The sequence below is a fragment of the Leucoraja erinacea genome, chromosome 25 (genome assembly GCF_028641065.1).
Source record: "Leucoraja erinacea ecotype New England chromosome 25, Leri_hhj_1, whole genome shotgun sequence".
NCBI classification, from domain to species: Eukaryota; Metazoa; Chordata; class Chondrichthyes; order Rajiformes; family Rajidae; genus Leucoraja; species Leucoraja erinaceus.
In genome coordinates, this window is record NC_073401.1 from 20,812,868 (window position 1) to 20,825,094 (window position 12,227).

General features: G+C 44.8%; 1 protein-coding gene across 5 annotated transcripts in view; it reads left to right on the forward strand.

Annotated features, from left to right (window-relative positions):
- Positions 1–2,349: 2,349 nt before the first annotated feature.
- The window catches only part of depdc5 (DEP domain containing 5, GATOR1 subcomplex subunit), an 80,699-nt gene continuing 70,821 nt past the window's right edge, over positions 2,350–12,227 (forward strand). For 2 of the 5 annotated variants that reach the window (XM_055655990.1, XM_055655989.1), the window contains exons 1-5: positions 2,350–3,555; positions 4,985–5,072; positions 6,369–6,415; positions 7,377–7,462; positions 9,444–9,527. In XM_055655990.1, the coding sequence (XP_055511965.1) occupies positions 3,498–3,555; positions 4,985–5,072; positions 6,369–6,415; positions 7,377–7,462; positions 9,444–9,527 (363 nt within the window). In that variant the 5' untranslated portion in view covers positions 2,350–3,497. The remainder of the gene's footprint in view (positions 3,556–4,984; positions 5,073–6,368; positions 6,416–7,376; positions 7,463–9,443; positions 9,528–12,227) is intronic. The other 3 variants (XR_008725520.1, XM_055655987.1, XM_055655988.1) reach the window with 3 other exon arrangements.

Sequence of the window (12,227 nt, forward strand, 5' to 3'; positions counted from 1 at the left end):
AGATTCTGCACAACCTGCTGAGTTACTCCAGCACTTCGTGCCATTTTATGTATTAACCAGCATGCGCAGGTCTTTGTTTCGACCAAAGTCGGTGGTGTTGCAAACAGTGAGGAAGGCTGTCAACGGTATATCAATTACAGGAGAAATGATGGATTGATTTTAACCTGAGCAAGTGTCAGATATTGTACTTTGGGAGATTGAACGGAAGGAGAAAGCATACAGTTAACGGCAAGACGTTTAACAGCAATGATATGCAGAGGTATCTTGGATCCAAGCCCATCGCTCGCTGAAAGTGACAACATAAACAGACTGACCAGTGAAAAAAAGTCCTATGGTATGCTTGCCTTCATCAAGGTTGGGGCATTGAATATGTCAGGAATATATGTGGAATATCAAAGGCTCGAGGGTATGGCTTTAAGGTTAGAGAGGAAAAGCTTAAAGGAAATGTGTGGTGCAAGTTTTTTTGCACAGTGAGTGATTAGTGCTGGAACATGCTGCCAGGAGTGGTGGTGCAGATATGAGAGTGATGTTTAAGAGGCTTTTAGATAGACATGTGTATATGCAGGGAATAGAGGGATATGGATCACGTGCAGGTAGAAGAGATTAGTTTAACTTGACATTATGTTCGGCTCAGACATTATGGGCCGAGGGCCGATTGCTGTGCTGTACTGTTCTACGTTCTAAATACATTTACATGCTGGTAACTACAAAGCATTGGATTGTTGTCAAAGCTCACCTGGCTCCCTACTGTTCCTCAAGGAACTAGACCTGCTGATCTTACCTAGCCTGGACTATGTTCCATCAACAGGTTGATTGCAGACAATCAGCTACTTTAGGGATGTACACTGAATGTCCTTTCCAAATCATATATGCATTGTTTAAAATATAACCTGCCCTCAGTGACTGATTAGTGGACAGTGAACATTGCACCTACAGTGGGGGGGACTGCCAGTCTGAAGGCTATGAGGCACAGAGCGTGGACCTGAGGTTGTTAATATTTATACACACCTAGAACAGGTAGGCACCATAATGTCTGTACACAGCACCAAACGCCGTAGATATCAGATACTATTTATGCTCTGGCGAATGATGGAGCAGCAGGTGACGTGAGAGCTGGCCAACAGGCTGTCCAGCAAACACACTGAGGAAGGCGGATGGTGGGGATGGGAAGGAGGCTGTAGGAGAAAACAGCAGTGTCTCTGTATCGTGGAGCTCTGGATAGAACAGATCACCACATTCCCCTGCTTTAGACACCACACTGCATTTGGATCACAAAACCCAGCGGTGAGAGGATTGCCCCCGTCCCTCCACTGTTAGTACCGTGCCTCCCATGGAGAATAGATAGTTCTTGCAACATTTATATCCCCTGGAACGCAAATTTCCCTGTATCCAGGGCACATAGACCATTCACGCTGTATTTGTGTCACAGGCCCATCTGAGGTAGTATAGCTAAGCCCCCCCCCCTCCTCCCCTCCTCCAATGACTGACTATAGACACTGATGAGGTATTGTGGGAGAGAACAGTCAGGAGGCAGAGGTCTGAGTTACACAGCTGTCATTTCTACATGGTGAAAACAAAATCTATTAAAATGGCCTTTATTAAAATCTGACAATGTGCATTTTAACCACATGTAATTTATTTCTATTACAAATCTCATATTGTGGAATACAGAGGCAAATAAATAAATGATGGGTCTTTGTCCCAAACATTATGGAGGGTCCTGGAGGTGTTACATTTCCTGTGTTTTACAGGCGAAGTACCTAGGGAGTCTGAAGAAGGGTCTCGACTCGAAACGTCGCCAATTCCTTCTCTCCATAGATGCTGCCTCACCCGTTGAGTTACTCCAGCATTTTGTGTCTATGTAGGGAGGCGGCAGGTTGGAATGGAAGGGATCAATGAACTAAGGAGGTGCCTCGGGAGCAGTTGCATTAGAAAGCAGAAAGGAGTGGGGAATGGAAAGATGTGACTGGTGATTAGATTAGGTTGAAGGTGGCGGAAATGTAGAATGATGTATTCCTTGTTCCATGTAGGGGGAGCGGGAATGAGAACAGCACTATCGGACACAGAGATGGATGAGGGATATATCCACAATTGGAGGGGGGAAACCATATTTACTGAAAAAAGAGAACATCTTGGAAGATCTAGATGGGAAGACCTTGTCTTGAGAGCAGATGCAGCGGAGACAGAAGAATTGAGAGTAACGGATAGCATCCTTGCAAAGATGGATGGCAGTGTGGATGTGTTATCAAGATAACTGTGGGAGTCAGTGGGTTTGAAGTAGACTTCTGTCAATTGTCTGTCTCATGTGATGGAGACAGGGAGATCGAGAAAGGGGAGAGAGGTGTCAGAGATAGTCCAAGTGAATTTGAGAAGTTGGTGGTAAAGTTGATGAAATCAATGAGTTCTGTACGGATGCAGGAGGCAGCCCTAATGCAGTCTTTGATGCTGCGGAGAAAAGGGTGGGGGTGAAAAAGTTGGGGAATGATTTGGAACAAGGACTGTAAGCAACAAAAAGGCTCAGCCGGGCCCCGTGGCTACATCATCGAGTTGAAGAAAGTGAGAGGAGCCAAAGGAGAAGTTGTTGAGAGTGAGGACAAGTTCCACCAAGCAGAGTGTGAGGAGAGAAGGAACTGATTGGGTCTCTGTTCAAGGAAGAACCAGAGAGCCCTGTGACCTTCCTGGTAGGGAATGACAGTGTAATAGAGCTGCGTGTCTGTGGTAAAGATGAGGTGACGGGGGGAAAGGAATTGAACGTTATTTAAGTGTTAAAGATGAGATTAGTAATGGGAGATGGTGGCATGATGTTCATCCATAGGGTCACAAATATAGGGGGGTGTCAAAGAGATGACACAGCACAGTCGTTAGCAGTAGTTTTCAATTTAATTCAGCTCTAACTTCAAGAATAGTTTGCCTACTCAAGGTCCAAGACACCTACTATGTTCTATCCTATGTTGCCAAGACACTAGATATTCAATTTACCTCTCTCTCCTCTTTTAAATCATTCCATAAGACCTATTCCTCTGACCGAGCTTTTGGTCTAACGCATTAATATCTACCTCACTTACTCTGCTCGCCGTGTTTTGCCTTGGATGTCTTTGTTGTATAAAGTGATCGAGAGAAGTGGTTATTTTAACTGGAGGGGGTGAGGTGGCCTGGATGAGGCTGGGCCGAGACTTGGAGGAAGATTCAACAGGCCCTCGTCCACCGCCTTGGTGCTGGTGCTTAGGAAGCTGCTGCATTCGAAATCCTGCATTACAACGTTGATAATACTCCCCAAAATACTTTGGTGGCTGTAAAGGGCTCTGTGAAACTCTTATAGGATCTTTGCTAAGAACGGCACAAACACCCCTCCAGTCGGCTCCCGGAACCTTTCTCCACGGAACGTTTCTCCGAGGCCCCAGACCCTGTCCGCTGCTGCACTTCCGGCAGCTCTCAGCAACAACACCGTGCTCGGTGGCGGCGGCGGCGGCGGCCTGGGCCTGTCACAGGCTGTCATCATGAGAACCAACAGGGTGTATAAACTGTGGATCCACAAGAAGGGCTTCGGGGGCAGCGGTGAGAATAAAGAGACACCCATCCCCGCTGTTGGTGTTGCCCGGCCGGTCAGAGCGGATCGAGTGAGATGAGAAAGAGGAGGAGAAGAGTAGGAATGGCTTGGGGAGGGCTGGGCACATAAGGACAGTACAGGGAGGGAGATGGCACGGGAGAGACTGAACGTGGTGAAGGGAGAACATGGGTGAGTGAGGGAGATGGTGCTTTTGCGGCTGAGTAGAAGGAGAAAGAGTGTGGGGGGAAGGGGTTCAGGGTACAGGGCCAGGGAGGGATGCGGCTGCTGTTCTGCCCTTCCCAAACCTTGACTTTGTTTTTCACCATCTTTGTGCTTTGCCATCAATCCTGCCAGGCTGCCTGATGGTACCATCAATCCTGCCACTGACATCATGTTCCCTGCAGAATCACCATCCTTCTGGACACCCTTGACAACACCACTAGTCCCACTGGGCAAAGCTGACAGCAGTCTTGCTCCAGCCACCTGCACTGCTGCCAATTGTATTGCTTCAAATTTATCTCTGTGGCCAAGTGTTTGGTGATGTGCTTAAATAAAGTGTCTTAGAACTGTTTTGGTTTATTATTGTCATGTGCACCAAGATGCAATGAAAACATGATTTGTGTACCAGGCTAACCTTATCATATATGAGTATGTCAGGAGTGCAAGAGAATAAACAGTGTTATATCAAATATGTAAGATAACTAATCCCCAGGGAAAACATGAGTACAGAAAGAATCGGATCCTGGGCTGCACCTTATGAGCTGGCAGTGAAACTGTCACAATCCATACTCCCTTCCTGTCTTCCCTTACTTTAGAAATCAAGGTGTCTTGCTGGGCAATGGTTTTGTGGCCACCAAAGGTCACCCATCTGTTGGATGTCTATTTTTAGGTGTATCTCTGAAGGGATGAATACCACAAGGCAGTTTTAGCATGGAGATCATTGAGGTCTATCCATTGCATACCCATGAGCTGACCGTCGAATGGGACATCTTGCTGGTGTGATTTAATCTCTCTGACGTTCAGGGAGCTGAATTCAATATCATCATTGTTTGAGGGTCAGATAATGTCACAAGGAACTATAATCAAAAGGCACTTGAGAAGAGATAGGAAGTGGTGATAGCTATGGGGCAAGGTTGGTTACAGAATATAATTAGAGAGCTCTTTCCCTCCAAACATTCAAAAGGAAATACTCAAAACCACAGATGCTGTGATCTGGAGCAAGAAACAAACTGATGGTCCTGATGCAGAGTCTCAACCCAAAATGTTGACTATGCTCTTGCTACCACGGATGTTGCCTGAGGCACGGAGTTGATCCAGCAGTTTGATTCTTGTTTTAAATTTGTTACTGGTGAGCTGATTGTTAAGCACTGTATGGAAAGAGTGTGATGAACTGAAAAGATGCTTTATTTTTTCATGTTGTCTTCCTGTTTCCTTTAGACTATGAACTGATGGTGAACCCCAAAGTCTTCCCTCAGGTGAAGCTGGGTGATATTGTGGAGATTGCGTACATCAATGACGAGTACAGGTTGGTACCATTTCATTTTTTTAAATTTAAATGCGTTTTATTGGTTCATTTTCAGGGATCTGAGCATTACTGGCAGGACCAGCATTTCTTGGCCTCTCCAATTGTCTGTTGCAGAGTGACCTCTTGAACCACAGGTAAAGGTCGTCCCACAATACATAGAAACATAGAAATTAGGTGCAGGAGTAGGCCATTCGGCCCTTCGAGCCTGCACCGCCATTCAATATGATCATGGCTGATCATCCAACTCAGTATCCCGTACCTGCCTTCCCTCCATACCCCCTAATCCCCTTAGCCACAAGGGCCACATCTAACTCCCTCTTAAATATAGTCTAACTCCCTCTTAAATATACTGTTGGGAAAGGAGTGCTACAATTTATACTTATTAACAATGAGGGAATGGGGATATATTTCCTTCTCAGGATGGCATGAGACTTGGAAGATGATCTTTTCATGTACCTACTGCACTTCAATGTTAATTCATTGAATACCAAGGATAGATGATCCGATTTTTTCTTGTTGGTGATGAGATGATCATTGTGAAGCTCTCAATGGAGCTTCCCTCTGTGACAGTGGCTGGGTCGTCTCTGCTTGAAGTCATCACCTGGTGAATACATGTCACTCAATTATATCACCGTAAGGAGAGTATACATCCGTGATGTTTTGTGGAGTTTGCTGTGTGCACGTTGGCTGCAGTGTTTCCCGTCTCACAACACGCGCTGCACTGTAAAAGTACATTAGTGCCTGAGAAATGTTTGGATGTCCTGAATTCATGAAAAGCAATGAACAAATTAATTTCCTTTTTTATTTGACCTTCAGACTGCCGGGCAAACTTCCGTAAATTGTCCCCTGAGTTGTGAATGAGACCAACAGAGTAAAGTGACACTTTCTCTTTTTAATCACATTAATTTGTCTACAAGCAGATTTATTTCCAGGGAAGGGAAAATAAAACAGTTAATTTTAAAGCTTTGTAAGACTTTTTGAATCTATCTATTGGAATGTTTTACCACAATAACAGTGTTTTTTTTTAGATTTGCATCTATTGAAGTCATCTAGGGGCGAGGGTGGAAGTGGGGTGGGGAAGGGGGATATTGATTTGGTTTATGGGGAATCCTGCAGGAACAGGTGATCCTTAATTAAACAGACAGCCACAGGAGTGCAAGGTCAAGGATCCTAGGAGGAATTGAAAGGACCGAAGTCCAATGATCTACAATTTTATCTATATCACAATTTAGGGACGGACCCCCTAAATTCAACTCCCTTCTTGTTGCTCAATATATTTATTATCTCTCTTTACAGCCCTCTTCTTCTGCAGGTGAAGTCTTTGAAAGAAGATCTGCAGAAAGGTAACAACTTGAATTATTTTGCATTGTTGCTGGATTGGTGGGATTTAGTATTAAAAATGATTGTAAGGTGTCATCGAAATTGCTAACGACCATCTTATGATACTAAGTAATGAAGGACATTATGAAGTCTGATCTGAGTTTGGACTATAAAAAGTCCTCCCTGGTTTCTGGGTAATCTCTGTACAACCACTATGCGCAGCTGCTGTATTTTTGGGGATTTGTGTTGCAAATGTAGAAGTTATATAGGGGAGAAAACATGACGGGAGGAAAGCTTGATGATCTGTAATATTGCACAGAGAACGTCTTCCATTTATGTTGTGCCTAATGAGCAGAGAAGAAAGTCAGTTTTTGACGATGTGGTGGGCTACAGTCTTCTTCTTTTCGTGTCCATCTGGTTACAAATGTTGGCCTCGCCGTCATCGTCCGTCCTGAAAAGGACGCAAGCGTCCAGCGACAATCAGTGGAAGCCATCACTTGTCGCAGTAGATGATGGTGGTAGCAGAATGAGCTCAGGATACTTCTAGTTTCCACCTCGCGACATGGACACTTCTGCTATGGGGGCCGTTGACTACAGTTAGAACCAAGAACAAAACTGCTGGAAATATGCAGCACGGCAGCAGTATCTGTGGGAAGAGAAAAAGAGATGGGATGTTTCAAGTTAATGCCCTTTCATCACAACTGGGAAAAAGTCAATGAATGAATCAGCTTTTAAGGTGCAGATAGAAGTGGGAGAGAAGGAAAGAACAAAAATAAAGGACTGTAGGGATGGAAGGCCGGCCGTCCAATTGCTAGCTCCTAAACAGTAATTATTTTCCTTCTCACACCCAAGATATTTTAGATATTTCCCCAAACTTCCCAGAAAATGATATTTTTGGCTTTGTTTTGCGCTCCTACCTTTTGGGGGGAGATTAAATTACATTTAATTTAAATGGAATCTTTTCTTCTTGGTTCTTTCCTTCAGAAACTATCAGTGTGGATCAGACTGTGGCCCAGGTGTTTAAACTGCGAGCTTACCAGGATGTCTATGTGAACATTGTGGATCCGAAGGTAAGGGTCTTGTTTGTTTTTTTTTTGTATATTTCTTACAATGTAGAAGAAAGCCTTTTGACTGATCAAGTCAATGCTGGCTCTCAGGACATTCACTTTCATTCCTTGTAGCAATTTTCTCTCACATTTACACAAATTTCCCCTGTATTTTACCACTCATCTATACATTAGATACAATACATTTATTGATCCACACTTGTTTATGATATGAGTGGAGATTGATCACCCTGGGGAAACACATGTGGTCACAGGGAGAAGATACAAATCACACAGGCAGCACCCAAGGTCAGGATTAAATCTAGGTCAGTGGAGCTGTGGACAGCAGCTCTACTCGTAGTGCAACTGTGCCACTCTTAATTGCTTCAAATCTATCCAGATCCCAGAGCGAGCTTCCGATTGAGTTTCAGGGATCCTTAAGCAATCCTTTTATGCCACTAGTCAAGAATTTTTGCTGGATTCGCTGGTAACTGGCGAGAAATGTACAGATTCTCTTTGTTTGTGAATAAGCTGAGTGTTTGAGTCACTTGAAAGAGTGAGTGTTTGCATTCAGCTTCTCTTGCCGAGGCCTCAGTAAGTCAGATTACATTCTGCTCTTGTCTGGAGATGCTGGGAATGGCCCAAAGTCCATTGCTGAGAATGAGAGATTGTACTTGGAATAAAGGGCAAATGTGAATGGAGATCATCCGAGAATGCTGGGTGCAGAACCCGATTTGTACCTTGCATCTTGTTTTTGAAGGTGTTGCTGTCAGTAAAAGCAGCAATCACATGCCTCCTCATGTTCCCATGATCAACTGGAAGTCAGTGGCACGAACACTGAGCAGTTAAATACCTAATACGTTTGCTGGTATTTGTTGACTCGCAGCCCTTGAATCCCACCCTTCCTGCTGAGGAGAGCGACCTTACTGCAGCTGCCACCAGGTTCAATGTCCAAACCATTCACAACCAGATGTGGATGGACTGCTGAGCTTTGATCCCATCTGCATCTTGTGGGTTGATTAACTCGGTTGCATATTGTTCCACATTCATTATAATCAACTGAATCTTGATAAGGTTTTTACTTTTGGATTTGCCCATCCTGTTAATGTACTAACCGCCATAATCAGTGCCCTGACTGATGAAGGCCAACGTACCAAAAGCCTCCTTAACCACCCTAGAGCCCATTCACCACCCTGTCTGCGTGATCGAGGTGAGGGAAGTGAGTTCTGGCTGGGCCTGTTGCCTCTGGATTTGTCAAGTCCCATCCAACATTGACCAGGGCTGTCAGATTCTAACCATTTCCCCTGGTGTCACTCCCCCCCCCCCCCCCCCCCCCATTCCTCTCGTCGTTCCTGTTCTCCAAATCAGTCGCAGCTCCGAAAAACCAAAACTAAAGATCTTTTGCTGACTCTGCAGATCTCTGGTTTATTCATGACGCTGACAACGTTTGCAGCTGAAACCTAACCATGTTAGGCATTTCCTTGCACCAGCAAGTGTCGCAATATTTAGTCAAACATTGGTATTGGTTTAAGATTGTCATGTTTACTGAGATGCAGTGAAAAATATTTTTTCGTGCTATCCAGTCAAATCATCCCGTACATGAGTACAGGCAAACATATAAGATTGTTAAGGGTTTGGACACGCTAGAGGCAGGAAACATGTTCCCGATGTTGGGGGAGTCCAGAACCAGGGGCCACAGTTCAAGAATAAAGGGTAAGCCATTTAGAACGGAGACGAGGAAACACTTTTTCTTGTAGAGAGTTGCGAGTCTGTGGAATTCTCTGCCTCAGAGGGCGATGGAGGCCAGTTCTCTGGATATTTTCAAGAGAGAGCTAGATAGGGCTCTTAAAGATAGCGGAGTCAGGGGATATGGGGTGAAGGCAGGAACGGGGTACTGATTGGGGATGATCAGCCATGATCACATTGAATGGCTGGCTCGAAGGGCCGAATGGCCTACTCTTGCACCTATTGTCTATTAATATTTCCATGTCTGAATATTGAACAGGATGTTACCCTGGATTTGATGGAGCTGACCTTCAAGGACCAGTACATTGGGCGCAGCGACATGTGGCGACTCAAGAAGAACCTGGTACGTGGCTGGAAATTTGATCTTCAATTTGCAAACAGAATGGAGCATAATGAGCCCATATTCTTGTGGCACCATCACACTTGCTCTTAAACCTCTGTCAACCTATTCCAAGCACATCAAACTTCATGGAGGCAAGAGAAGGCTATTCAGCCCCTCAAACCCAATCTGTCATTCAATTAATTCCTGGCTAATTTGTACATTAACTCTCTAAGTGCACTGGTCCCTGCACCTCACGAACAACTGCCGATCCGGCTCTGGGATCTTCGGTTGATTCCCCAGCCTCGGCCATTCTTTGGGAGAGATTACAGGCTTCCAGGGTGTGGCTTTGTTGCCGGGCTCCAGTGTGGTTGTTCTCCGGTTCACTCAGCTCTGCTTACATGTGTTCAGGTGGTTTTGAGGGTGTACCTCTCAGCAGAGCTGTTGGCGCAGGTAGTGATGGTGTGGTCATGCAGGAGACTATACTGGATGTCTATAATGGAAGACATTTAAAGACTGCATGGATGAACTACAAAAATTGTTCATCCCAGTTTGGCAAAAGAATAAATCAGGGAAGGTAGTGCATCCATGGATAACAAGGGAAATCAGGAATAGTATCAAAGCGAAGGATGATGCGTACAAATTAGCCAGAAAAAGCAGCATACCGGAGGACTGGGAGAAATTCAAAGACCAGCAGAGGAGGACAAAGGGCTTAATTAGGAAAGGAAAAATAGATTATGAAAGAAAACTGGCAGGGAACATAAAAACTGACTGCAAAAGTTTTTATAGATATGTGAAAAGAAAGAGATTAGTTAAAACAAATGTAGGTCCCTTGCAGTCAGAAACAGGTGAGTTGATCATGGGGAACAAGGATATGGCGGACCAATTGAATAACTACTTTGGTTCCGTCTTCACTAAGGAAGACATAAATAATTTGCCGGAAATAGCAGGGGACCGCGGGCCAAAGAAGTTGGAGGAATTGAGCTGAAATCCAGGTTAGCCGGGAAGTGGTGTTGGGTAAATTGAATGGATTAAGGGCCGATAAATCCCCAGGGCCAGATAGGCTGCATCCCAGAGTACTTAAGGAAGTAGCTCCAGAAATAGTGGATGCATTAGTAATAATCTTTCAAACTCTTTAGATTCTGGAGTAGTTCCCGAAGATTGACGGGTAGCAAACGTAACCCCACTTTTGAAGAAGGGAGGGAGAGAGAAAACGGGGAAATTACAGACCAGTTAGTCTAACATCGGTAGTGGGGAAACTGCTAGAGTCAGTTATTAAAGATGGGATAGCAGCACATTTGGAAAGTGGTGAAATCATTGGACAAAGTCAGCATGGATTTACGAAAGGTAAATCATGTCTGACGAATCTTATGGAATTTTTCGAGGATGTAACTAGTAGTGTGGATAGGGGAGAACCAGTGGATGTGGTGTATTTGGACTTCCAGAAGGCTTTCGACAAGGTCCCACATAAGAGATTAGTATACAAACTTAAAGCACAAGGCATTGGGGGTTCAGTATTGATGTGGATAGAGAACTGGCTGGCAAACAGGAAGCAAAGAGTAGGAGTAAACGGGTCCTTTTCAGAATGGCAGGCAGTGACTAGTAGGGTACCCCAAGGCTCAGTACTGGGACCCCAGCTATTTACAATATATATTAATGATCTGGATGAGGGAATTGAAGGCAATATCTCCAAGTTTGCGGATGACACTAAGCTGGGGGGCAGTGTTAGCTGTGAGGAGGATGCTAGGAGACTGCAGGGTGACTTGGATAGGCTGGGTGAGTGGGCAAATGTTTGGCAGATGCAGTATAATGTGGATAAATGTGAGGTTATCCATTTTGGTGGCAAAAACAGGAAAGCAGACTATTACCTAAATGGTGGCTGATTGGGGAAGGGGGAGATGCAGCGAGACCTGGGTGTCATGGTACACCAGTCATTGAAGGTAGGCATGCAGGTGCAGCAGGCAGTAAAGAAAGCGAATGGTATGTTAGCTTTCATTGCAAAAGGATTTGAGTATAGGAGCAGGGAGGTTCTACTGCAGTTGTACAGGGTCTTGGTGAGACCACACCTGGAGTATTGCGTACAGTTTTGGTCTCCAAATCTGAGGAAGGACATTATTGCCATAGAGGGAGTGCAGAGAAGATTCACCAGACTGATTCCTGGGATGTCAGGACTGTCTTATGAAGAAAGACTGGATAGACTTGGTTTATACGCTCTAGAATTTAGAAGATTGAGAGGGGATCTTATAGAAACTTACAAAATTCTTAAGGGGTTGGACAGGCTAGATGCAGGAAGATTGTTCCCGATGTTGGGGAAGTCCAAGACAAGGGGTCACAGCTTAAGGATAAAGGGGAAATCCTTTAAAACCGAGATGAGAAGAACTTTTTTCACACAGAGAGTGGTGAATCTCTGGAACTCTCTGCCACAGAGGGTAGTTGAGGCCAGTTCATTGGCTATATTTAAGAGGGAGTTAGATGTGGCCCTTGTGGCTAAGGGGATCAGGGGGTATGGAGAGAAGGCAGGTACGGGATACTGAGTTGGATGATCAGCCATGATCATATTGAATGGCGGTGCAGGCTCGAAGGGCCGAATGGCCTACTCCTGCACCTAATTTCTATGTTTCTATGTTTCTATGTCCTATTTTTAAAAAGGAAGGGTGACTTGGAAGAGGAACTTCCATGGGCTTTTCTTCAAACAGATATTGTCCTGTTTCTGCACCTCACAAA